Source organism: Vulpes vulpes, chromosome 12 (genome assembly GCF_048418805.1).
Source record: "Vulpes vulpes isolate BD-2025 chromosome 12, VulVul3, whole genome shotgun sequence".
Classification (NCBI taxonomy): Eukaryota; Metazoa; Chordata; class Mammalia; order Carnivora; family Canidae; genus Vulpes; species Vulpes vulpes.
Window position 1 is genome coordinate 141,637,902 of NC_132791.1, and position 27,574 is coordinate 141,665,475.

Consider the following 27,574-nt stretch of genomic DNA (forward strand, 5'->3'; position numbering starts at 1 on the left):
TGTGCCTTTCAAACCTGAGCATTCGCAGGGATTTGGTTCTGAAAACAAGCCCACTTCTCCTTTTTTATCGCCGAGGTCACTGTGATTGAGAGCGCGTGGGGAGCCGCAGAAAGCAGGTTATGCCTCCTCTTCCCCCTTGGAGGAGCGGTGACCTCCCGGTACCCCCGCGACCCGGGGGCGCGGTGGAGGTGGTCTGCTCGCCTGGGCCTGGCGGTGCAGGGTGAAGCCCCTCTGGCGGGTCAGCGCCTTTCAGCCCAACTGGACAGAGAAGCAGGAGGGGCTGAGCTGGAGCGTGGCAGCGCGGCCCTCGCCTTGTCCAAGGGCATGCCCTGAGTGCCACGGCCGCGCGCCCCGGACCTGAACACCGCGCCATCCCGCTCCGGGGTCGGAGGTGCGGGGCGGGGGGCTGCGGCTCGGGGAGGACCCGCTTTGCGGGGCCGTGTCCGCACCGCTCCACCCCGGGGGGGCCACGGCAGGCTAGAGGTCCCCGGCGCCGGGGAAAGGGCACAGGCCGCCCGCGCGCAGGGTCACGTGGGCGGGCCGGGCGCGTGCCCCCGCACCCACGAGAGGAGGCGGGGCTGGGGGGCGGGGCCGGCGGGGCTGGCGGCGCGGCCTCCCGTGAAGCCTCGCGCGGGGAAGGACCGGAACTCCGGGCGGGCGGCTTGTTGATAATATGGCGGCAGGCGCTGCCTGGGCTTCCCGAGGAGGCGGTGGGGCCCACACCCGGAAGAAGGGTCTCCTTTCAGGCTAGTGCGGCGGCCGCTGCGGACCCGGAAGTCCGGGCCGGTTGCTGAATGAGGGGAGCCGGGCCCTCCCCGCGACAGTCCCCCCGCGCCCTCCGCCCCGACCCGGGCCCCGCCATGTCCTTCTTCCGGCGGAAAGGTAGCAGAGGGGGCTCCGGCGGGGAGCCAGGCCGGGCCTCAGGGGCGGCGGTGGGGCCGGTGGGCCTACACGGGCTTTCTCCCCGGGGGTCGGCGAGGCCCTCGGCCTCCGCGCAGACGCCCCGTGCGTGCCTTGCTTTGCTCCCGGACTCTGCAGGGAGGGAGAAGGCGGCCTCCTCGCGCGAGGTCAGAGGGGAATTGTCTCGCTGGTCTGGTCCGAAAGTGTTTGCCGGAGCCCGTACAAGTTAATGCCTGTTTGCGTAAAAACAGCTCTCGCGTTTGTGTGCTTGTGTGTCTCAACTGTAGATCAAAAAGAAGGAAATTCCTTTAGTACCGTGTTACGGAAGTCTCTGACTTTTTCAGAATATTGAGGGTTTTTATGTCTAAAAGCAACATGTGAAAAAGCTGTTTTCTTCAACTAGTGCCATTTTCTGGTTTCCCCTCCTTTGGGGGTGGGGTGGTGGAGAGGAGGATCCTGCAGTTCCTAAAATAACATTACTTATTGCTAAAAGTTCCCTAGTGAAGAAGACTCTTTTGATGACTTAGCAAGTCTACTAACTATTGGAACAGCTCACTTTGTAAACTACTTATGTTTCTGATTTTCAATTGTGATAGCTGCCCAGTTTTTGAGTAGAGGCAGTTTAATTTTGATCCTGGATAAGGCGGTGGTTGTGTTTCATTAAAAATATGTATCCAAAATGAACGAGCGTAGGTCTTTTTGGATGATAGTGGTTCTTTCAGTTCTTGTTATTGGAGAAAAAAAATATACCAAACAAACACACGCACAAAAAATGCAGCCCACTAGATAAATCAGGGACTTAGGTTCACATGACTCCTCTGCTACTGACGGTCGCTTGGAACAGAAAAGTGTTAACCCACTTTTTCCTTCTCTCTCAGCTGAGAATTAGATGATTCCTAAAGGCCCCATTCAGATATGAATTCAAGAATTCATTTTAAGTACATAGTGAGTTTTAGTAATTGATGTCATGGGGTGAGTGAATAAAACTGTGATGAATGAATGAAAGCACTGCTGAGTGAAGGAAACCTGTAAAATGGTACAAGGAAGCTTTGTTGATAAGGTATCTGGGTATAGTTAATTTAATAGCTCTTAATTTGTTTGACAGTGTTGTAATAGGTTGTTTTGGTCTTTTTTTTTTTTTTTAAGTAGGAAAGAAGCATTCTGTGTATAATGAGGCAAATTGCATGTTGCATAATAGACTGTTGTCTCTGTTCAACAAATACTTTTGAATGCCTGGTGTTTGGCAGGCACTGTGTTAGGCCCTCGTTGTTAAGCACTGAACAAGGCAATCAATGTCCCTTTACCTATGGAGCTTATTGTCTGCTGGGACAGGCGGACAGTAAATCTTTCTTTCTGTACCTGTGTGTATTTACAGATTGATAACCTGTTATGACAGAGATAACCTGAGAGGAGAAGCATATTTTGATTTGATGTTAGAGAAAGACCTCAGCAGGTGACCTTGAAACTTAAAGCTGAGGAATCAGTAGAAGGTAATAGAGGTTAGGGAAGAGTATTCTAGGAACAGGGAGTAGCATGTTCAAAGGTTTAAGTCAAGAAAGAGTTTTATGCCCTTCAAGAAAGAAAGGCCAATGTGCTTTGGGCTTGGAGAGGTAGACAAGATTCGAAGCTTTGTAGGCCATAGTTAGGTTTTATTCCAAATACAGAGACACTATAATTTTTTTGTTTGTTTGTTTAAGAGAGCATGAGTGAGGAGGGAGATGGAGAGAATCTTAAGCATGCTGCACACTCAGCGTGGAGGTGCCGCGGGGCTCTATCTCTTGACCCCGAGATCATGACCTGAACCGAAATCAAGAGTCAGACGCTTAACCCACTGAGCCACCCAGGCACCCCTTAAAATTTTTTAAAGAGGAATGATTTGATCTTGTGTTATAAAAAGATCATTGTAGAAGCTTTTTGCAGACTGAATGTGGCAAGAGTAGAAGCTGGAGATGCTTCTGTTTAGGGATTCCATCCAGTCTTTAAATACCATTTTTAAATACCACCTATACGCTGATGACTCCTGAATTTACATCTCCAGCTTGAATTCTCTCCCCTGAATTAGGAATGGTATATCTAACTGTTGGTCCATTTCATACCTCTACCTAATAGATATAGTTATATCTATTAATAGAAATAATAGATATAGTAAGCGAAAGATCCATCTGTTAGCCTAAAATTTAACTCCAGGTTTTTTTAGTACGTTCTTGAACCTCTCGTTTTCTCCTACCCTATATCTACATCAGCAAATCTGCTAAGTCTACCCCAGAATGTAATCAAATTCGGTCTTTTCTCACTATCCCTGACCGTTAACTCCCTAGTCTAGATGATCATCTCTGTTTAGATTGGGCGGTTAAGGAAGTCCTCTAAGAGGATGTCATTCAAATCTCAGCTTAAATGTTAAGAGGAAGCTTGTTTTATGAAAGTAGAGTAAGTAGGGCTCAGTTGGTTGAGAATCGGACTCTTGATTTCAGTCAGGTCATGATTTCAGGGTCGTGAGATTGAGCCCTGTGTTGGGCTCTGTGCTGAGCGTGGAGCTTGCTTGGGATTCTCTCTCTCTCTCTGTACCCCTTTCCCCTTACACTTGCTTGCTCACTCACTCAAATAAATAAAATCTTATTAAAAAAAGAAAGAAAGAAAATGGAGAAAGCAGAATTATTTTGCTCTAGGCTTCAATTTGCTTTCTCTTCTTCCATCCTTGACCCCTATGGTATATTTTCAAAATGCATTATGCCACATTTCTGTTCAAATTCCTCCAGTAGCTTCCATGTATAGGAAGCTTCTATTCCTATACATGGCCCCCCTTAAGGTCCCATTTCCTCTCTGTTCGTTTCCTGCTCTCTTTTTCCATCACTGTTCCATTTATATATTGGCCTCTTTGTTGTCAAGTACATTCTCACCTCAGGGCCTTTGCACTCACTTTTTCTCTCTCCTTGGAAACTTCTTCCCATAGGCCCCACTATTTCATTCTCTCATCTCCTTCAGGTTTTTGATCATTTGACATCTTTGGTGAGGCTTTCTCTGTCCATCCTACTTTTAACATTCCAGTCCCCAGCCCCTGCGCTCCTATCTTGCCCTACTTTCTCTACAGGATTTATCACCATCTACTTTACTATGTATTTTATTAAGAAACAAGTTGATTTTGTTTGCAGCTGTATCCCCAAGTCTGGGTCAGTGACTTGGTATAGTTAGGAATTTAATGAATATTTACTGAATAAGTGAATAAAAAAATATATCCACTAGTAAAAAGTGCTGCACAGAGAATTTAAACCTATGTGAGAGTAGATCCAGGGTGACAGTTTGTGTTCAGATAATAAGGGAAGGCTCGTCTGAGAAGATGGCATTTGAATGAGGGGAGAGAGCCAGTCTCACAAAAGATCAAAGGAACTGCATTTTAGCCAGAGAGAACTGGAAGTACAAATACCCTGAGGCAGGAATAGCTGGGTGTGTTTAAGGGACCCGAAGAAGGCTGGAACTTACTGGGAATAGATATGTTTTGGAGATAGAGATGGCATGACTTGAGTAAGTGATTGGAGTGAAGAAAAACTGGGAAAACTTTGGGCTTAGAACTTGAGGCAGGAAGAATCAGGAATTGTCTTTTGACAGTTGTGAGTTTATGATAACAGACATCTGTGTGGATATGTCAAAGAGGCAGTTGGATTCTGTAGTTCTGAAAAGAGGTCAGAACGTGAGATCTGGTTCTGGGTTTAGAAATATTTTGCATAAATGATTAACAACATGGGACTAGATGAGATCACCTAGAGAATACATATAATGTGTGAATTAATTGAAAGGCTAAGTTACTATAACAAAGATACACTGAAGTGTAATGGCTCAAACAAGATAGACTTTTAAATTATTCTCTTGAGTGTAACCATCCAAGTTCATTAGAGGTCTTTGCTTCACAGTCATTCAGTGATCATTTTCCTCCCATCTTGTTACACTTCTTTCCCTTAGGGTCTGATCTGTTTTATCAAAGCTGCGTCATAGCCCTTTCTGTCTGTCCTCAGTCCTCTGACCCATGGTAAGGAGGAAAGAGAATCTTTGGCCAGGAAGTGGCACATAATAATTTCTATTCACATTCTGTGGTTGGGAAGTTAATCACATGGTCATAGATAACTGTGAAAGCTCCTGGGAAATGTAAATAGCCAGCTAGTAACTAGCTACTAGGCTACAGCTGTCTTGCTAGGAAGAGGAGAATGAGTTTGGTGGCCAGGTAGCATTTCCTGCCATACTATAGACCAGAAGGGAGCTTACGTGAGAGCTCTGGCATTAAACCAGCTTTTAGAAGTTAAATTGAGGGCACCTGAGTGGTTCAGATAGTTGAGCATCTGCCTTCTGCTCAGGTCATGATCTCCAGGTACTGGGATTGAGCGTCTTGGGCTCCTGGCTCAGTGGGGTGGGTGAGGTTTGCTTCTGCCTCTCCCCCTGCTGTGCTCTCTTTGTTTCTTTCAGATGATTAATAACATCTTTTAATGTTTTTAAAAATTTAAATCGAGGAACATGAGCCATTGGCAAAGAAGAATAAAAAATAAGATGCCAATTATATAGGAGTGCAATTACATGGGAGCTAAGAGAAGATAACATTTCCAAAAGAAGGGAGTATTGTAGTGAATGTGTCACTTGCAAGATCAAGATAGAAATAACTACTCAGTTTGATAACGTGGAAGTAATTGAGTAGTATCAGTGGAATGGGTTGAAGGGAGAATGTAAAGTGTGGAAAGTAGCAAGAGTAAAACTAGAAACACCTTTTTCAAGAAACTGAAGTGCAAAGGAACTAAAAGGGGCTATTTGGTTAAGGGTTTTTTTTTTTTTTTTTAAAGATAAAAGATACTAGAATGTGTTTGTATGCTGATAGTAATGATGGTAGAGAAGGATAAAATGATACAGGAGAGAGGGATGTTACTCCTGGAGCTAAAGTTCTTGAAAAGTCCTGAGGATGGGATTAAAGGCTGACTGTACCAAGATTTGGTTAGGGTCCACTGCTGTTGGGAATGGCAATTGGTAGGACCAGTTGTATAAAGTTTAAAAACCTTCAATCAGTGCTATATGTTGTATATAGATACACAAATATATTAGAGTAAAAATGTGGGTGGATATAATAAATATTCAATTTATGAAATTATTTCCCTAGGAAGGAGGGAACGAGATCAGAGAGAGACTGCAATTACACATGCATGTTTTATTTCTTTTGAAAATTTTTCAGAAGCAAATATAGCATAATGTTAAAATTTGATAAACCTGAGTGTTACTTAAATTAAAATTTAGTATTCTGTTTTAGAAGTTTCATAATTAAAAGAAATATAGAAACAAGAAAAAGCATAGTCAGCAGTACAAAATAAGGTGGCTGAAATAAACCTAAATAGATCAATAGTCATGATAAAAAAAAAATAGTCATGATAAATGTAAATAGACTAAATTCTAGCAAAAGACTAAAGAGCTAAAAGATAAAAAGTCAGGCTGAATAATAAGACAAAATCCAGCCATAAACTACTGAGAACACAAACGTTAAGACACAGAGAAATTGAACATAACTGGATGGAAGGATATAGCAGACAAATGTCAACCAGAAAAAAGCTGTGTGGCAGATGACGTACTTTAAAGTATGAGACATCAGAGCTAAAAATGTACACTACGTTTTGATAAAATGAACAGGGTAGTAGGAATATAAAACTCTGAACTGCTTTGCACCTAATATCAGTCTCAAAATACACAAAGCAAAATACACAGAATAACCAAGGGAAATCAACAAACTCTGAATTATAGCGAAAGTTTTCAGAATGATCTTTAGACATCAAGAACAGTAATCACAATAAACAGAAATGGGCTGCCCCAGACAGTGAAAAGACTAGATTCCTCCTGTATACTGTTTAGATATAAAAAGGATCATGAGAAGGTTAAAAGCAAAAGGATGGGAAAATATAGCAGGGATGTAGGACAAAAAGAAAGCTAAGATAGTCTTCACAATAGCACATACACCAAACAAAAAGGAGACATTTAAGTTTTGAGAGGGAATGGGAACAAAGGAATCATTCATTAGCCCCAGATAACATGATTGCATATATAAAAAACTGAAGAAAGTCTACACACATACTATTAGAAATCATAAAAGAACTTGGGTGGGTTTTAAAAATGTGTGTTTATATCTAAGTATTTAAAACTCAGTTGTACCGCTGTATGCCAGTAAAAATAAAAGATTAAAATCTTTATGGAGTTTACAAAACCTGATTTGACATGAAAGGAGACCCAAATAAATGGAGAGGTAAACTATGTTCATGGATAGAAAGACTCAGTATTGGAAAGATATGAACTGTCTCCCAAATTAATCATTAAGTCAATGCTACTTTAAAAATTCCCATGAGGGTTTCAGGATCAGGACAAAATTGACCTTATAGTTAATAGGGTGGATAGTTTCAAAAGAGAATGAAGTAGAGGGCTCAGCCCTGCCAAAGGCTGATTATATGATTAGGTAATTAAGACAGTAGGACTAAATACTCAGAAACAGACCCATGTATGTATGGAAAGTTGGTATATAAAGTGTTCCTGTTCAGTTGGGAAGGGTTGGACTAATCAGTAAATGATGCTTGTTGTCCCTCTGGCAAAAAAAGAATTAGGGTTTTCTACCTCCGATCATATACATCAGGGGTCAGCAAACTTTCTATAAAAGACTAGATGGTGTCCTTGTAGCCCTGGATAGTATGTTAACAAATGGACATGGCTGTGTTAAACTAAACCTTATTTGTAAAAAATACAAAAAAACAAAAAACAAACAAAAAAAACCAAACTAGAGATGGGCGTGATTTGACTCATAGGCTGTAGTTTCCTGGAATCTGATAAAGAGAAATAAATTTCAGGTAGGTAAGAGCCCAGAATTTTAAAAAGCAAAACTTGAAATCATATGGAAGAAAGTACAGAGGAAAAAAAATCTTATATAGGGCTAAACAATAAAACATAGGAAAATACAATCCATGTAAGGTAAATTTGGCTACATTAAAGCACATTAAAATTTAAAGCTTCCAAACAATAAAATACACATAAGATATTTAGAACACAAAGAATTAGTATCCAGAATATGTATGGAATTTCTATAAATAAGGGACAAAGGAATTGAATAGGCAGCCCATAAAAGAGGAAACCTAAATATCTGGTAAATATGAAAGGATATCTCCCTCAAAGGAAATCAAGGAAATGAATTAAAAACACCATCAATACCATTTGAAAAGTATTCATTAAATAGCCACTTTCATTAAAAATGCCCATCATTGGTTCCCTAACAGTTCCATTTATAGTGTTTTATCCTAGAGAAAGTCTCACATATGTACATAGGAAGATATGTACTAGAATGTTGATCACATCATTGTTTGTGATAGTGAAAACTAGGAAATAAAACCTAACAGGTTCATTAACAGGAAAATGAATAAATAAAGGTGTATTTTAGGAATTAAGCAGCTAAAATGAATGCACTAGACTACAGGAAAGTATTAGAACTGTATCAATATAGATAAATCAAATTATGGGATGAATACAAATTTCAGAATTTCAGAATTGTAGAATGCCATTCATGTAATTTTTAAAGGTGTGCGGAATAATCTCATGTTTTACATTCACGTAGTAATGGTTTAAAAACCTGCGTGGCACTCAACACATCCAATTTAGGGCAGTATTTATCTATGCGAAGGGAAGAGGAGCAATGGGACAGGACCATTTAACTATATAATATTAAGAGAGAAAAGAGAAGCAAAACACTAATATTTAGTGAAGTTGGATTGTGTACTTTTCTGTTTGAAATATTAACTAGATCTGATTGATGAGAATGTATTGAGGGTGACAAAAGTGGAACTGTAGAGGTATGTTTTAGTGATTGAACCAGTTGGTTTTAGAAGCGGTTGGGTGTGGGAGGTAAGGAGAGACATGATAAGAATGACTGAGATTTTTCGCCTGAGAAACTGGGGTGGGAGTGTCATTCATGAGAGAAAATGAAAAATGAGGTATACCAGGTTTGGGAAGAGATGGTATGTTCTATTTTGGACCAGTGTAATTATAGACAAATGGGTAGATGGTTAAATGAATTTAAGGTCAAAAAGTATTTAGACTAGGAATAGAAATTTAGGATTCACAGCTTATCCTCAGTGTTCAGAATGGGTAAGTTCAGCCAGGAAATCCATATGTGTACATAGTGAAAAGAAAAGGTGCTCAAACCCTTTCTCTGAGAAACTCCCAGTGGGCATAGGAGAAGTTGGCCAGGGGATAAACTGAGAAGGAACAGCCAGAAAACCAGGGGGGGTGGAGTGCCTTGGAAGTCAAGACAAGTTCGTGTTTCACGTGGGAGATGTAGTCAGCAGATGCTGTAGTGAGGGCTACAGCCCAATCACTTCTACCACATTTCCTTATTTTCTTCCCAACAGCAGTGATCAATACTTGAAATGATCTTGTTTTGTTTCTGTCCATGTATGTCTCCACAGTCTTGTATGTAGACTTCTTGAAGGCAGGACTGCTCTTCTCTGAGCCAGGAGAGTGTCTAGCACATACGAGACCCTCAAATATTTATTGATGGATTAATTTATCAGATACTCTCGGAGCTAGTTATTTCCTGCTACTGCTTTTCAGTGTTGAAAGTTAAAGAACATGAAGTAGGGAGATGGTCACATTTTGGGATTTCTTATTTTGATAGCTTCTCATGGTAGGGTTAAAAAAAATTAATGTTGAAAAAAATACAAGAAAAGTGAGAAAGGTTAAAAATAATCTTTTGTCAGATCCTGTAAGTTCACGCTTTCCTTAAGCTGCCGTGTACCTTCCTTTCTTGGATATTATATTATTAGCATGTTTGCAGTAGAATTTCTACTGTTGTGTATAATGGAGAAGAGACTATAACTTTTTTTTAAGATTTATTTATTTATTTATTTATTTATTTATTTATTTATTTATTTATTTATTTATTTATGATAGACATAGAGAGAAAGAGGCAGAGACACAGGAGGAGGGAGAAGCAGGCTCCATGCCCGGAGCCTGACGCGGGACTCGATCCCGGGACTCCAGGATCGTGCCCTGGGCCAAAGGCAGGCGCTAAACTGCTGAGCCACCCAGGGATCCCTGAGACTATAACTTTTTAAAAGAAATTGTTAAGCCTTGAGTATTAAATATTTAGAGTATAAGTTTAGAATGTTTGTATTTGATGCTATGAGAGGAATACACAAGAAGTAAGATAGGATACATAACCAAAGAACTCTTCCTTCAGGATGCATCTAGTAGTGGGCATATATTAATAATATTAGTTAACATTCTAAATTAACCATGTGTCTGTTACTCTTGTAAGCCCTTTACAACTATTTATTTTTTTACAACCCTGTAAGGTAGGCGTTATCACTCTCCTCTAACTTTATAAATCAAAGAAATTGAGACCCAGAGAAGTAAAGTAACTTGTCCACGATCACATGGCTGTATAATAAGTGGCAAGCGAGAATTTGAACCAGTGTCAGAATACATTGTCAGTGCTCTTGACTGAACCACACTCAAAGGTCACTTCCTTAGAGAAACTTCACCCGACAACTGTCTTGCCCTGTCCCCCTTCAAGGCAATTATCCCATCGTTGTACAACTTTGAATACTCCTCTATTAGAATAAAGCTTGTCTAATTTTTACATCATATAGATGGGCTCTTTTTGACTGTAGAAGTTGGTCATGATGCTCTTTTATCTTCCAGTGAAAGGCAAAGAACAAGAGAAGACCTCAGATGTCAAGTCAATTAAAGGTGAGTTCAGTAGCATTCTGAATATAAATGCTTTGCATTTATAGACTATTTAATCCTGTTATCTTCCCTCATCTTTTGCCATTAGTCATCTCTGCCTTCTTTTATAATTATTTATGATTGTGACTTCCTCGTTCAACCTATATATTCTTCAGCACCTTGCATATGATAGGCTTTTACTAAGTACTTGTTGGCTGTCCTAGTGATACAGTAAACCAATATCCTCCTATTAATCATGTTTGATTGTTCCCTAAAATTGATGAGTTGACTTTATTTTAACTCATTCAATTTATTTTTTTTATTTTTTTATTTATTTCAACTTTATTTCATTTTATTATTTTTTTAAATTTAAAATCAATTAACATAGAATATATTATTCGTTTCAGAGGTAGAGTTTAGTGATTCATGAGTTGTTTATAACACCCAGTGCTCATTACTCATTAGATCAGGTGCCTGCCTCCAGGCCCATCACTCGGTTACCCCAGCCCGCCACCTAACTCCCCTCCAGCAACCTTCAGTTTGTTTCCTATAGTTGAGAGTCTCTTATGGTTTATAGTTGACTTTATTTTAAAAAACGAAAAATGAGGGACTCTGAGGTGGGTTGAACCTCCAACTCTTGGTTTTGGCACAGGTCGTGATCTCAGGATTGTGAGATAGAGCTCTGAGTCAGGCTCTGTGCAGAGTCTGCCTCACACATTCTCCCTCCCCCCAGCATGTGTGCTCTCGCGCGCGCGCTCTCTCTCTCTCTCTCTCTCTCAAATAAATAAATATTTATTTAAAAACAAAAAGTGAAAAGAACTCCGAACTGAGCTGACAGTTCTGGAGTAAAAGAACTGCCACATTACAAGGCTTGGTTTTCTGTTGTTTATCCAGAAGTATAGATGATTACAGTTTTTACTTCTCTGTTACTTTGGGTGAGTGATCTTAATTTAAAATTTATTTAGAGTGCTTTATTATAATCAATATATTGTCTTTATTTATAGCTTCAAGCATGCTTTTTAGGTAGTAATCTCTACTGTAGTTTTGACTGATTTCATTATGTCAGTTACAAAGATTGGAATGGAAAATTATAATGGGAATTATTTATATAGCCATTACATGTAAATTTCATGTAAATAAATTTTATTTACATGACATCTGTAGATTGCTACTTAGATTTTTCTTTCAAATGTTTGTATGTTGTGTGGCTAGCATTGAGTATTAGCCATATATGCTAAGTTTGCTAGAGAGAGACTAATTATAACTTAAGAGTTTTGTAACATTAGGGAAGAGCTAGGGTGCCTTACAGTCTTATTTTTTGCTTACTTCTGATAATATGAAACCATTTGGATTCCATGTTGGTTCATACTGCCCTCCTTAGGCAAAATTTGATTGGCTTTGATAAAGACTTTAAGCCCTTAGCAAGCAGCATGTATAAAGACTAGATCTGAATGTAGAAGGAAAGGGTTTGATGTCTCAGGCACTTTAGATTGCTTAGGTCTTCTACTCTAAACTCTGCTAGTAACCGTGTGACCTTGAAAAGTCATATAAACTTCAGATTCTTCATTTGTGGAGTGAGAGGATTGGCCTGCCTAACTCCTAAGTCTGTACCATGTTCCTACTCTGTGACAGTACATAATCTGTGCTTTACCTTAGGGCTATACAGAAGCAGTATAGGAAACAAGCCCTCAAGAAGTTTTCAGTCTGATTAGGACTTAGATGTGGAATAGCAGCAAATACACTAACATACTAATAACCATTTCTTGAACATCTGTTCTGTTTTAGGCATTAAGCAAAAACTGCAGCTAGACCAAAAAAAAAAAAAAGAATTAGATCCTGTACGCATTGAACTTACACATTGGTAAAGGGAAGAACATTAGTCAAGGGATTCCGTAGATGGCATGGGCTAGACCTGTAGTGATTGAAAATAAAGAGATTTGGATTGATCAGTTTAGAGCTAAAACAGATAGAACTTTGTTATTAATTAAAGATGAGGTGTAAGAGACAGGTAGGTTTCAGATTAACACCTACTTTTCTGGCTACCATAACAGTGTGAATGGTGGAGAACCAAGTTGGGAAATTATATGTTCAATTTCGGCATGTTGGGTAGGAGGTACTTAGAGATATTTACATATATTATTTTATCCACACAGTAATTCTAGAGTCCAAGTTTCCAACCAAAGGTAAAGGAATGATTTTCTAGAGTCTGGCAGACCAGAGTTGAAATCCTGCCTATGAAACAACTCTTTACTATCTCATTGACTTTTAGCAAAGTAATTAACTTTTGTCTGTATCTACATCTCCAAAATGAGGAAAACACTGGTCTTATGAAACTGTTATGAGAGATAACGAAACAGTGTACCCCCAAAAATGTATATCAAGCAACCAGTATAATGCCTGGTGTGGGAGATACTGCATTGGTAGCTCTTGTTTTCTAGTTATAGCAGAAGAAGCCCTCAATATGCTGACTTAGTTAAATGAAGTATTGGGAGGAGTTCAGAGGAAGTTGAGATCAGCAGATATTTTCTGAAGTATAGGGAAGATTTTGTAGAAATGAGACTTAATCTTTGTAAAAGTTGAACAGTGGGAAGGATTTGAATAAAAGAAACAGTTCTTTCTCTTTTTCTCCTAACAGCTCAGCTTCTTATTTCTTTGAGTATACACTGGGCAAAGAGACCTGTAGATGGAGTAAAGGGATATTTTTACAGATTGATATCCAGTTATGAGGGCCTTAAAGACCAGAACAGAGTCGAGACAGAGAAAATAGGGACCCTGTAGGCTTTTGAATACTATGTTGATGCTTTACATAGGGTATTTATGAAAGGTGAGTCTGGAAGAGTTCTATAGGATGGAGACCCTAGAAATTTTTTTGCTATAATACAGAAAGGCCTGTAGTAAGGGTGTGGTGTTGATAATAATCAGGTAAGTTGATTTTTAAATACCTTTAAGGAAAAATCATGATCATGGCAGGTTAACATGTAAAGTAGAGAAGAATGTGTCCAAGATTTTGAGCTTTGGAGACCAGCAGATTGAACAGAGACAGGGAAGGAGCATTAGTTTGGAAGAAGATGGTGTAAGTTTGGTATTGGGATAAATTGGTCTTGATATGCTAAAATCAAAGTGAGAATAGCTAGCAGTAAGTAATTAAAGATACAGGACCAAAGCCCAGATCAAAGGAACAGGTCTCAGATACAAGTTGGAGGTTCTCCACTGGGGTGCCTTGAGGTTTATTTACCCTAGGAGCTGTTTCCAGAGAGGTCCAGGTCCAGGGTGTGAAAGAGACTTTCCCTTTGAATCAGCTAGAGTTACTAATAACTTTTTAAAAAACCTCCTTTATCTATTTAGATTTTAGGTATCCATTTTGTCTAGACTCTTACCTACCTTACAGATGTGTCAGCGTCTCACTTAAGTTTATTTGGGGAAAAAAAGGAGCATTCACAGGTTTAAAAAATATGTTAAAAAAAGATGGCTCTAAATAACTAAGGGTTTTAGAATAAATGTTTGTAGCAGAAAGAATAAAAGAACAGAGAACCTCAGGAAGAGGAGTCATGGAAGGAGACCATCTCTGACATAGTGGGCATTGAAAAACTGTTATAAGGCAGCCCGGGTGGCTTAACGGTCTAGCGCCGCCTTCAGCCCAGGGATCGAGTCCCATGTCAGGCTTCCTGCATGGAGCTTGCTTCTCCCTCTGCTTATGTCTCTGCCTCTCTCTCTCTTTCTGTGTGTGTCTCTCATGAATAAATAAATAAAATCTTAAAAAAAAAAAAGAAAGAAAGAAAAACTGTTCTAAGGGTTTAAGAGGGAGGCACAGATAGAACAGGAAATTAAGGAGCAAGTAGTACCATGGAGACCAAAGGAAGATAGACTATCTGGAAGCAACATCTAAAATAAGTTAATCCTTCTAACAGAGAAGTTAAAAAAGAGGAGAAATAAAGCCTTGCACAAATAAATTAATAGCATTTTGTATCATACTTATCTAATTAGGAAATAATTAGAAAGTTTTATCTTTCTTATAGAATGTTATTTGTAGCTTGTTGTCTATACAAAACTAGCTATTATTATTTACACTTGCTAAAATGATTTTCCTTTCTTCAGTTTATCATGAAAATAAGTAAACAAAACTTTCTAAAATAAAAAAGAAATCTCTAGAAGACAACTCTGTTAGATAATTCTCCCACCTCTCGTTGAATGGTAAATAGAGATACCTGGCAAACAGACGTGGATATTCATATTCTTACCTGCTTAAATTTATAAAAACATCTTGAGTAATAATTTGAACTATGTATTCTTCATAAGAAATATGACTTGTTATTACTCAGATTCTGTGTCTGGGAACTGTTTGCTGAGATTGAGAGCCCTGATCTGTTGGCAGTGTAATAATAAATGGTGCTAGTAGCTACAATTTAAATTATCTGAGTTATTTATCTTGAGGGTGACCTATATCATTTTTATCCTTCTTGCTACAGCAATGTACTAGACCAAAACTTCTTTAAAACCTTTAGGAAGAATCATTAATATTTGTGTGGAATAAATAAGATAGGTAGAGTGTTGATCCAGCTGTAGCAACAAGGTCCAGGACTATTTTGACAGTATTGTAATATTGAGTTGCTTATATCCTAAAAAATGGGTAACCTCTTTATTCTGATGTCCATAGAATATTTCTTCAGACTACTAAAAAAATTTTGATTTGTGAGTTTTTTAAGTGGGCTTTATCTTTAAGCAGCTTGAACTTTGATCATAAATGATTTTCATTAGAGAAATTTTTTACCTAGTTAAAAAGTAAAATTAGTATTCTGAAGAGTGTTTTTCTCATCTTTCCCCATTCTTCAGTTCTTTGTTTTGTTCCTTGGACAAAAAAGGATTAAGGAATTGAAAGGGGTCCATATATCAGAATGTTTTTGGGCTTGAGTACTTTCTGTCATCAGTAGAAGCTCTCAAAGAAGCATCTCTGTTTTAAGTTCCATTTTTGGCACAGTATTTTTGAGAATTATAAACAATAGGGCATTTCTTTCCGATTTTCTGCTCCTTGATTAATTTACCTTTCCCCTATTTTTTGTTGAGTGTGCATACTTAAGAGAGGTTACAAACTTTATTTTTTAAAGTTCTCTTAAAGCCCTTTTATGTATGAGACAGTTTCAGCCTATCAAATTGTGTTTAATTTTTACCTTTTTTTAAAATTTCAGCTTCAGTATCTGTACATTCCCCACAAAAAAGCACTAAAAATCATGCCTTGCTGGAGGCAGCAGGACCAAGTCATGTTGCAATCAATGCCATTTCTGCCAACATGGACTCCTTTTCAAGTAGCAGGACAGCGACACTTAAGAAGCAGCCAAGCCACATGGAGGCTGCTCATTTTGGTGACCTGGGTAAGTAACTCACTTTTTGCTAACTTCCAGTGGGGAGAAGGATTTGAGTGTACTATGTGAAACTCTTGCTGGAGGATACTAGAACTATATAATTGGAATGGACTTGGAAAAAAATATGTTTAAAATAACAGCTTTGGGGGGCCTGGCTGGCTCAGTCAGTAGAACATGTGACTCTTGGCCTGAGGGTTGTGAGTTTGATCCCCACTTTGGGCATGGAGCCTACTTTAAAAAATAAAATTTAAAAAATAATAGCTATAAGTATGATGAATGATACTCTATTGTGTTCCCATAAGCATAAAATAGAAAACTTTCTCAGTGGAAAAATGGCCTATTTCCAGAAGAAGAAATACATTTGACCACTAATTATATGAAAAAGATGCCTCATTTCACTCATACTCAGGGAAATGCAGATCTCAATAATGAGTTAATGTTCTCCCTAGCGCTTCAGCAGATATTTAAAGTTTGATAATAATGAATATTAACAGAGATGAAGAGAAACGGCCACTTCTATTTAGTGGAACTATAAATTCATGAAGATTTTTTGGAAGGCAGTTTGGAAGTATTTACAAAATATAAAATAGAAGATCGAGCTTTTGATATATTCACATGTATGTGAAAAGCTGTATATACAAGTATGTGTAAAGCTGTTTATTGCAGTGTTTGTGAAAGCAAAAAAATGAGGAATGACATGTAAATATCTACTAATGGAGAAATGGTCAAACTATGGTATACCTGCATCTGGAATACTGGGTAGCTGTTTGTTTGTTTGTTTGTTTGTTTGTTTATTTGGGGGGGGGTAGCTGTTTAAAAGTCTGAAGATGACATAGAGAGTATCTAAGGTTAAAGTGAAAAAAGGTCACAAAGCAGTGTTTGTAGTATTATCCCTATTATGTTAAAATAATTTTCCCCCCCTCAACCCACCCCAGAAAAGATAGGCAGAAGATCGATATTTTCTGATTTTTTGTTACCTAGAGTTCTGCACTTCTAAAAATTGCGTATCTTGATACCATAAATTGAAAAAAAATGAACAAATTGATGTCTAATAAAATTAGTCCCTGACATCTTTGCTTAACATTTGTATATATTTGAAGGTGTCAAAGTGTTTATGGGTCACACTGAGCCACACGATGCCAACAGCATTTATATTGGTCACAACATAAAATTGTAAGTTTTACTGGATTACTTATATGTTGCTGGTGGGAATGTGAAATGGTACAGCCACTCTGGAAAACAGTTTGGCAGTTTCTTATAAAGGTAAACATGCAGTTACTGTATGACCCTGCATTTGTGCTCTTAGGCGTTTATCCCAGAGAAATGGGAACTTACATTCACACAAAAACCTACACACCAATGTCCATAGCAGCTTAAAAGCCAAAAACTGTCTTTCAGCAGGTGAATGAATGGTTAAACTGTTACATCCATGCCACAGAATACTCCACAATGAAAAAGAGCAGACTATTATTATACCTAACAACATGCATGGTCTTAAGGGAATTATGTTGAGCATCAAAAGTCAATCACAAAGGATTATATGCAGTATGATTCCATTTGTATAATATTCTTGAAGTGACAGAATTAGAAGAATGAAGAGCAGAGTGTGTTTACTGAGGTTAGAAATGGAAGAGGTGGTTATAAAAGGCCACGTGAGGGATCCATGTGGCATTGGAACTGTTGAGTATCTTGGCGCTTATATATAATAAAGTCGCATAGAACGAAGTGCATAGGTGAGTACAGGTGAAATGGGGAAGAGTGGTGGGTCCTGTCAATGTCAGCACCTTGATGTGATCCTGTACTACAGGATTGTAAGATGTTACCATGGGGAGCCTGGGCAAAGGGTACATGGGGTCTCTCTGTATTGTGTCTTACAATTGTGTTTGAAATTACCATTATCTCAAAATTAAAAATTTCATTTAAAAAATTGTAAATCTTGCAAAGGACCAGGATTTCCTGAAGTTTAAGGGAGTGATGTTAACAGAGATACACTGGTTAACATTGAAAATGAGACAGTCAGGGGGAGCCTGGATGGCACAGTTGATTAAGCGTCTGACTTGATTTCGGCTCAGGTCATGACCTCAGGGTTATTAGATGGAGCCCTGTGTTGGGCTGTGCTCACTCTTGCGCTCTCTTTCAAAAAACGAAAAAGAAAATGAGATAGCTAGCAAGGATGATAAATGAAGTGCTTCAAAAGAAAATGATTTGAATACCAAAGGATTAAGAAAGGCCCTTTTGAAAAATTGGTGAAAGCCTGTTAATTTTATGAAGATGAACCTCAATATGTCACTGCTGGAAATGTAAAACAAATTTTTTTGTTTATTCTAATAACTAGTTTGTGGTTAGTTATAACCTTAATTTAATTAAATATAAAATTAACTTATTTTTATTAAGTTTTGGTAAGTTTAGTTTTATTTTTCAAAGTAGAATCCCAGAGCTACTCTTTATTCTGTTGTAATGAATGTTGAGAGTTGGTAACATTTTTCCGGCTGTATCCACACATGCACAATTTTTCTTCAGGAAAGGTTACTAGAGGTGGAATTATTGGATTGCAAATTATGTGGATTATTAAAGCTTTGCTGTCTGTTACTGAATGCTCCTCCAAAGAGGTTTTGCCATTTTTTATTTCCATCATCAGTGGGTGACAGGTGTTGCCTATTCTCTTGTGCATTGTTAATTTTTGTTGTTATTTTTTGAAAAAAACATCTTCCGGTTTGACAGACAAAAATGTTATTTTGTATTAATTTGCTTTTCTGGTTTTTTTTTTATTATTAGATCTAATATATTTTCATGTTATTGGCCTTCATTCTTTCTTTGGGACTAGTATTGTAAGATTTTTTTTTCCTCAAGAATTTACATGATCTGAACTGCCATTAAAAGATAAGAGTGGGGGGCAGTCCAGGTGGCTCAGTGGTTTAGCGCCGCCTTCAGCCCAGGGCCTGATCCTGGAGCCCTGGGATTGAGTCCCATGTTGGGCTCCCTGCATGGAGCCTGCTTCTCCCTTTGCCTGTATCTCTGCCTCTCTCTCTCTCTCTGTGTCTCTCATGAGTAAATAATAAAATAAAATCTTTTAAAAAAAAGGAGAGGGATCCCTGGGTGGCGCAGCGGTTTGGCGCCTGCCTTTGGCCTAGGGCGTGATCCTGGAGACCCAGGATCGAATCCCACGTCGGGCTCCTGGTGCATGGAGCCTGCTTCTCCCTCTGCCTGTGTCTCTGCCTCTCTCTCTCTCTCTCTGTGTGACTATCATAAATAAATACAAATTAAAAAATAAAAAATAAAAAAAAATTTAAAAAAGGAGCCAAATATTTAAAAAATAAACATAAAAAATAAATAAAAGATAAGAGTGGGACGCCTGGGTAGCTCAGTGGCTGGGCTGAACCTTTGGCTCAGGTTGTGATCCCGGAGTCCTGAGATCGAGTCACGCATCGGGCTCCCTGCATGGAGCCTGCTTCTCCCTCTGCCTATGTCTCTGCCTCTCTCTCTCTCTGAGTCTCTCATGAATAAATAAGTAAAATCTTAAAACAAAACTAAGAGTAATTGAGTTACAGAGAGCTTTTTAATAGATTAAGTTTTGGACACTTGTTACTTTGCTTGTTTAGAAGCCAAAATGATAGTATTTCTAATTCTTTATTCATTTAAATTACTAGGGAACTAAATTTTATTCAAAAATTCTGGTACCATTGATGCTGAAGGTGGCTGACTAATCCATCAATCTTAAATTATTTGTTACTCAACTGCTAATCTTTTGCTTCTTTCAGGCAGATCTTGTCTGGACTACCAGACTCAAGAGACCAAATCAAGTCTTTCAAAGACCCTTGAACAAGTCTTGCACGACACTGTTGTCCTCCCTTATTTTATTCAATTCATGGAACTTCGGAGAATGGAGCATTTAGTTAAATTTTGGTTAGAAGCTGAAAGTTTTCACTCTACAACTTGGTCCCGAATAAGAGCACACAGTCTGAACACTGTGAAGCAGAGCTCATTGGCTGAGCCTGTGTCTCCATCTAAAAAGCACGAAACTGCAACATCTTTTGTAACTGAGTCTCTTGACAAGAGATTGGAGGATTCTAGCTCAGCCCAATTACTAATGACTCAACCAGAAGGAATTGACCTGAACAATAGAACTAGCAACATTCAGAATCACTTGCTGCTTTCCCGGGAATGTGACAGTGCCCAGTCTCTCCATCTTGAAATGGCCAGAACAGGAATGCATCAAGTTTCCATGGAAACCCAAGAATCCTCCTCCAGACTTCTAGTAGCCAGTAGAAATAACCCCTCTTCACCACTAAAGGAATTATCAGGAAAATTAATGAAAAGTAAGTATGTGGTTTTCTTGTCTCCTGTTTTTTGTTTAATCGGTTTACAAAGTAGAACTTGAGATGGGGAATAAAAGGATTGGAATAATTTTCTTTTCTCTCACACCCACTTGCAAATTTGGAAGGATTTGGAGAATGTCCTGGAGGAGGATTGGTGTATAAAATAGGAACAGCAAGGAATACCTACCAGCAGTGAGGATCCTCTCAAAAGGATATTAGCAGGATTAACAAATGAAGAAGAGTTAAGTGTCATCTGACCTTTCCCTTCCACACATTTTGGAATCAAATCATTATCCAGTTATGCTTATTCCATTCTCATCTCATTCTTTTTTCTTTTCTTTTCTTTTCTTTTTTTTTTTTTTTTAAGATTTTATTTATTTATTCAGAGAGAGAGAGAGAGGCAGAGACATAGAGGGAGAAGCAGGCTCCTCACAGGGAGTCGAATATGGGACTCAATCCCCGGACCAGGATCACGCCCTGAGCTGAAGGCAGATGCTCAGCCCCTGAGCCACCCAGGCATCCCCTCCTCATTCTTTTTTTTTTTTTTTTAAGATTTTGTTTATTTATTCATGAGAGACAAGAGAGGCAGAGACACAGGCAGAGGGAGAAGCAGGCTCCACGCAGGGAGCCCAATGCAGGACTCGATCTGGGGACCCGAGGACCATGCCCTGGGCCGAAGTCAGGCGCTAAACTGCTGAGCCACCCAGGGATCCCCTTCATCTCATTCTTAATTTACTACTTAATGTATTTTGCAGATAAAATTATTTTTTAATTGTCGACAGGTGACATTTATTGGGTTCTGGGCTAAGTGCTATACTTCAGTTTCACTTAATTGTCATGTCACCTCCACAAGGTTGGCATTATTGCCCTGTGTTACACATGAGAAATTCATGGCTTAGAAAAGTTAAGTAACTTGCCTAAGGCTGTAGAGTGAGCAGGGAGCTAGAGTTAAACCCAGGCATTTCAACGACCACCTCTTTATTTCTCCTCGATTCTTTTTGAAGTTATACTCTTAATTTTTTGGTCATCACCACCTGGAATTCTTTTTTTTTTTTTCTTTTTAAAAGTTTATTTATTCATGAGAGACACATTTTTTTCTTTTTAAAGGTTTATTTATTCATGAGAGATACATGGGGAGGGGGGCAGAGACACAGGCAGAGGGAGAAGCAGGCTCCCCACAGGGAACCCGATGTGGGACTCCATCCTGGATCCTGCCGAAGGCAGATGCTCAGCTGCTAAGCTGGTTGGCGTCCTACCACCTGGAATTCTGAGTAGACAGCCTCCATGTTTTTCCTCTCTTTCATCTTATCTGTTGTTTCTTATAGGTCCAGGTGATTCTTTTTTGTTTGCTTTTTCTTTTTTTTTTTTTTTTTCCTCTAGTAAGACTTTATTTTTTTCAGAGCAGGTTTTTTGTTTTGTTTTGTTTTGTTTTTAGAATTTACTTATTTCTTTGAGAGAAAGAGAGAGATAGTGACAACACACGAGGGGAGGAGAGGGAGAAGGAGACTCCCCATTGAGCAGGGAGCCCTATGTGGGGCTCAATCCCAGAACCCTGAGGTCATGACCAGAGTAGAAGGCAGATACTTAACGACTGAGCCACCCAGGTGCCCCTTTCCAGAGCAGCATCATTTAAGATTCACAGCACAATTGACTGGAAGGTACAGCAATTTCCCATATACCCTTGGCCTCTGCACATGTATAGGTCTGCCCCTCCATCATCCATGACTCCCACTAGAGCAGGACATTGTTGCAGTTGATGAACCTACCTGGACACATTATAGTCACCCATAGTTCATAGTTTATATTAGAGTTCACTTTTGGTGTTGTGCATTCTATGGCTTTGGACAAACATACAATGAGGTGTTTATCATTATGGCATTAGAGTTTTTCACTGCCCTAAAAATTGTCTGCACTCTGCCTTTTCATCTCTATCTCTTCCTATCTGGTAATCCCTGACAGCCACAAGTCTTTTTTACTGTCTCTGTAGTTTTGCTTTTTCCATAATGTTATATAGTTGAAATCATATAGTATGTAGCTCTTTTACATTGATGGTAGTTGCTTCAGATTTGTGTTTTAGTTCACTGATTGTCTCTTATGATGGGTCTAATCTTTTGTTGAATCAGTTATTTAAAATGTTATTTTTATCTAAAAGTTACTGAATTTTGTATTTCTAGATTTTTTTTTTAATTCAGATTTACCTGGTCACTTTTTAGTTTCTTGTTCCTTTATTTCTCCATCCTACTTTTGAGTCCATTTCTTATTTGAGTGTATTAAGGATATATTCATTATCTGATAATTCTAGTATCTATAGTTTTTATGGATCTGATTCAGCATTTATTTGTTTCTTTAGATTTACACTCTTGGTACCTTGTGATTTTAGTGATTTTTGGCTGTCTGAACATAGGTTTTTGGATTTTTATATGCGGGGATTTGTGTGAGAATGCTGTTTAAATTGAGTTATTCCAGAAAAAAATAAAAATAAGTAAATTGGGTTATTCCAGAATATATTTGCATTTGCTTTCGCGATGCATCTGGTACCAGCTTCACTACCTTCGTTGTACCATTTAAAATATGTTTTTGTCTTCAGTTTTTCAGGCAAAGTCTTGGGGCCTTTGGCATGATATGGTCTAATCTCCTACCCTGTTCAGGCCCTGGGCAATTGCCCTCGAAAGGGCACACTTTCAAGTCTCTAGACATTGGTGGTTTTCCCAGGTGAATGCCCTGCCTATCTCGCACTCTGCCCATCTTGATTTGCACTGGCTCCTGCAGGTCCACAGTTTCTTTATCTGCAATTTAGAAATCCAGAAAGCTTTAACTATCACAAGTTATTTTTTAAATGAACAAAACTTGGCCTGAACTGGGATGAACTTACTGCAGAAACGTGAATCTGTTTGATTTTGTGGTGGTGTCCCACATGCTGCTAGAGTATTAATATGGTATATATGAACATAGTTGTGTTCCCTCTGTAAAAAAACAAAGCTAAACAAACAAACCCAGATTCTGAATTCTGAAATGTTACAGGCCCCAAAGGTCTCCAATAAGGGAACTGCTTGTCCTTCTTTCTGCTATATTTCTCTTACTTTACAAACTCTGATAAACTTTTTAAAAGCATTTTGGGAGAATCCGTATTGGGAAGAATTTCTTTAAACATCTATCTAGTCTGGCCAGTTTCTGGAAATGGAAGTCTGTTTCTTTAATTGTAATACACTTTATTGTTTTTGGAAGCTTTTTGTTTTGTTGGTACTTAATTTTAATAAAAAATAGAAATAGCAGTGGAGTCATTTAAAGAGCACTAGTTTTTTCCAGTTTTCATTAGTTTTAAAATTTTTATGCAGTAGATTTGAACCTTCTTTGATATATACTTGCATGAATTGTAACACATGCATAGATTCCTGTAATTGTCATTATAGGATAAGAATAGTTCTGTCTCCTTTGTAGTTAAACCCTCCTCTATCCCAGCATTTGGCAACCACTGATTCATTCTCTGGAGTGCCTTACAAGTAAATTTACATAATATGTTGCTTTTGAGACTAGCTTCTTTCACTCAGGATAATGGCTTGAAATTTATCCATATTCTGTCAATAGTTCATTGCTTTTTCTTGTATTCTATGGTATAGATGTGTTATCTATTCACCTGTGGAGGGTATTTGGATTGTTTCCAGCTGTTGATGATTATGAATAAGGCTGCTATAAACATCTGTGTACAGGTTTTTGTGTGGACAAAAGTTTTTATTTCTCTAAGGTTAATACCTAGTGGTAGATTTGTTGATCATATGGTATGTGTTTAAATGGTAAGAAACTATCAGACTGTTTTGTAGAGTGGCTGTACCATTTTGCATTTTCCCCAGCAACATAGTCTCATACTTTATTGGATTGTTTGTTTTATTATTGTTGAATTTTGAGTGTTCTTTTTGTGTTCTGGATATAAAACCTTTATTGGCTATGTGATTTGCAAATGTTTTCTCCTAGTTTATAGCTTGGCTTTTCATTCTCTGAATAGTGTCTTTCACAGAACAAAAGGACTTTTTCAATTAAGTCTAATCGGCCTTTTTTTTTTTTTTTTTTTTTTTAAATGGATTGTGCTTTTGGAGTTATATATACCCTAAAAACTTTTTGCCTAGTTTAGTTATGGAGATTTTCTCCTGTGTGTTCTAAAAGTATTGTGATTTTTTACTTTCATGTTTAGATATATAGTCTATTTTGAATTAATATTGTATAAGGTGTAAGGGTTAGGTCAAGTTTTTTCGTATTGGTTTTTAGTTTTGCATGTGGATACCCAGTTGTTGCAACACCATTAATTGAAAAGACTACTCTTACTCTATTGAATTACCTTTGTACCTTAGCCGTATATGTGTAGGTCTATTTATGGACTCTCTGTTCTGTTCCATTGAGATATGTGTTTGTTCCTTCACCACTACCCACTATCTTGATTACTGTAGCTTTACAGTAATTCTGAAAATTGGGTAGTAGGAGCCCTTCAAGTTTGTTCGTTCTTTTTCCAAATTGTTTTGTCTCTAGTTTTGTTTTTTTCTTTATATAATCTTTAGCATAATCTTGTCTGTACCTACAAGAAATCCTGCTGCAATTTTTATTGAAATTGTATTCAATCCATAGGTCAGTTTGGGAGTAATTTACACCTTAACTGTATTAGGTCTTAAAATCCATGGACGTGGAATGTCTTTTTATTGTCTTTTATTTTTTTCATCAGCATTGTGTAGTTTTCAGCTCACAGGTCCTTCATGTGTTTTATGAATGATATTCAAGAATGATACTATGTTATGAATGATATTTTAAAAATTTGTCTTCTAATTTTTTTATTGCCAGTATTTAGCAGTATGATTGAGTTTTATATGTATTCTGTAACCTTCTATTCTGTAACCTTATGAAAATTACAAGATTGCTTGGGATTTTCTATGTAGACATTGATGTTGTTCATGAATAGGGACAGTGTTATTTCTTACTTTCCAGTCTTTTTTTCCCCCCCTTGCCTTATTGTGCTAGCTAGGACTTCTGTATCATGTTCTTAGGATCAGTGAGAATGAATATTCTTATCTTGTTCCTGATCTTGGAGGGAAAGCATTCAGTCTTTCACCTTTAAGTATGAGGTTAGCTGTGGGTTTTTCTGTAAATGCCCTTTATCAGGTTGATGAAGTTTGTTTCTCTTAATGGTTTCCTGAGAGTTGTTTGAATCATGAATGATGCTGAATTTGTCATGTTTTTTTTTCTGTGTTGTTTGATAGGACTGTGTGGTTTTCCTTTTTTTGTCTATTAGTATGATAGATCATATTTATTGACTTCTAAAAGTTTGAATAAGCACTCATTCCTAGGGTAAACCAATTTAGTTGTGTATTTTTCTTTTTACATGTTGCTAGATTGGATTTTTTCTCAATTCTGTTGAGCATTTTTGCATTTGTGTTTATGATGGATTTGGTCTGTAGTTTTCTTGTACTGCTTTTGTCTGGTGTTAGTATCAATGTAACGTTGGCCTCCAAAAATGAGTTGTGAAGTTTTCCTACCTCTCCTATTATCTGGAAGAGATCATGTAGAATCATTTTTATTTTTTCTTTAAATGTTTCGTAGAATTTGCAAGAGCCTGGATTTGTTTTTGTTTTCAGAATGTTTCAAACTGAATTCAAATTCTTTAATTTTGGGGGCTATTCAGGTTATCTATTTCTTCTTGAGTGAATGTTAGTAGTTTATGCTTTTCAGTGAATTACTAATTTTATTGAATCACTGAATTTATGGGCAGGTAATTATCTAGCATGCCCTTACTGTCTTTTTAATCTTGAGTTTGTAGTGATATCCCTTTTTCATTCCTCTTGTAGGTAATTGTGTATCTTTTTTCTTTGGCAGCATATATAGGGGTTTAATCTGTCTTTTTCAGAGAACCAGCTTTTGATTTAATGGATGTTTATCTATTTTTTTTGTTTTCAATTTTATGGATTTTCTGCTCTGTGTTACTTCTTTCCTCCTGCTTACTTTGGATTTATTTTACTCTTTTTCCTATTTCTTAAGCTAGGAACTTAGATTGTTTGAGACCATTCTTTTTTAAGATAAGCATGTAATGCTATAAATTTCCTTCTAATCACTGTTTTAGCAACACACTAGAAATTCTAATGCTTTGAGCAAAAATTCGATGTCTAATTTCCCTTGAGTCTTACTCTTTTGTCCATGATTATTTAGAAATGTTTAATCTCAGGTGTTTTTTTTTTTTTTTTTTTTTTTTTTTTTTTTTTTAATCTCAGGTGTTTAAAGAATTTTTACCCTGTTGTCTTTTTATTATCGATTTCTCATTTAATTATATTATGCTCAGAAAACATACTTTGAAAAAATACCATACTTTGAGTGATTTCAGTTCTTTTAAATTTGTTAAAATTTTTAAATGGCCTAGAATATGGTTTGTCTTGGTGAATATCTCACATGCAATGAGAAGAATGTATATTCTGCTGTTCGATAGATTTTTATAAATATCAATTAGATTGAGTTGGGTTAAGGTGTTTGGTTCTTCTGTATCCTTGCTGGTATTTTGTATGCTTTTAATATCCATTATTTTGAGAGAGAAATGTTGAAGTCTCCAACCAGAATTGTGGATATTTCCAACTGTACTTTCAGTTCTACCCATTTTTGCATGTATTTTGAGGGTCTTTTGTTTGTTGTATACATATTTAGAGTCATTATATCTTCCTGGTGAATCAAATCTTTTATCATTATGTAATGTTCTTCTTTATCTGCGGTAGCTTCACTTGTTCTAAGCTCAGAAATATCTGCTGTCTGACTTATGTAGCCACTCCAGTTTAATCTGATTGGTGTTTACATGGTGTATATATATCTTTTTTCTATCCCATTGCTTTTGACTTACCTTTATCATTTTTAAAGTGAGTTTCTTTTGACAGCATGGAGTTAGGTTATTTTTTTTTTAATTTTTTTTTATTATTTATTTATGATAGTCATACAGAGAGAGAGAGAGAGAGAGGCAGAGACATAGGCAGAGGGAGAAGCAGGCTCCATGCACCAGGAGCCTGACGTGGGATTCGATCCCAGGTCTCCAGGATCGCGCCCTGGGCCAAAGGCAGGCGCCAAACCGCTGCGCCACCCAGGGATCCCAGGTTATTTTTTTATAATACATTCTAACTTTTTTTTTTAAGATAGATAGATAGATAGATAGATGATAGATTTATTTATTTATTTATTTATTTATTTATTTATTTATTTATTTATTTATTTATTTATTTATGAGAGACACAGAGAGAGGCAGAGACATAGGCAGAGGGAGAAGCAGGC

The 27,574-nt window shown here is 37.7% G+C and overlaps 1 protein-coding gene across 3 annotated transcripts in view; it reads left to right on the forward strand.

The window, feature by feature from the left end:
• Positions 1-580: 580 nt before the first annotated feature.
• Positions 581-27,574, forward strand: part of AKAP10 (A-kinase anchoring protein 10) — a 79,150-nt gene continuing 52,156 nt past the window's right edge. For 2 of the 3 annotated variants that reach the window (XM_072730477.1, XM_026005586.2), the window contains exons 1-4: positions 584-882; positions 10,597-10,644; positions 15,804-15,986; positions 19,736-20,293. In XM_072730477.1, coding sequence (XP_072586578.1) covers positions 795-882; positions 10,597-10,644; positions 15,804-15,986; positions 19,736-20,293 — 877 coding nt within the window. In that variant the 5' untranslated portion in view covers positions 584-794. Of the gene's footprint in view, positions 883-10,596; positions 10,645-15,803; positions 15,987-19,735; positions 20,294-27,574 lie in introns of all 3 variants that reach the window. The other variant, XM_026005584.2, reaches the window with a different exon arrangement.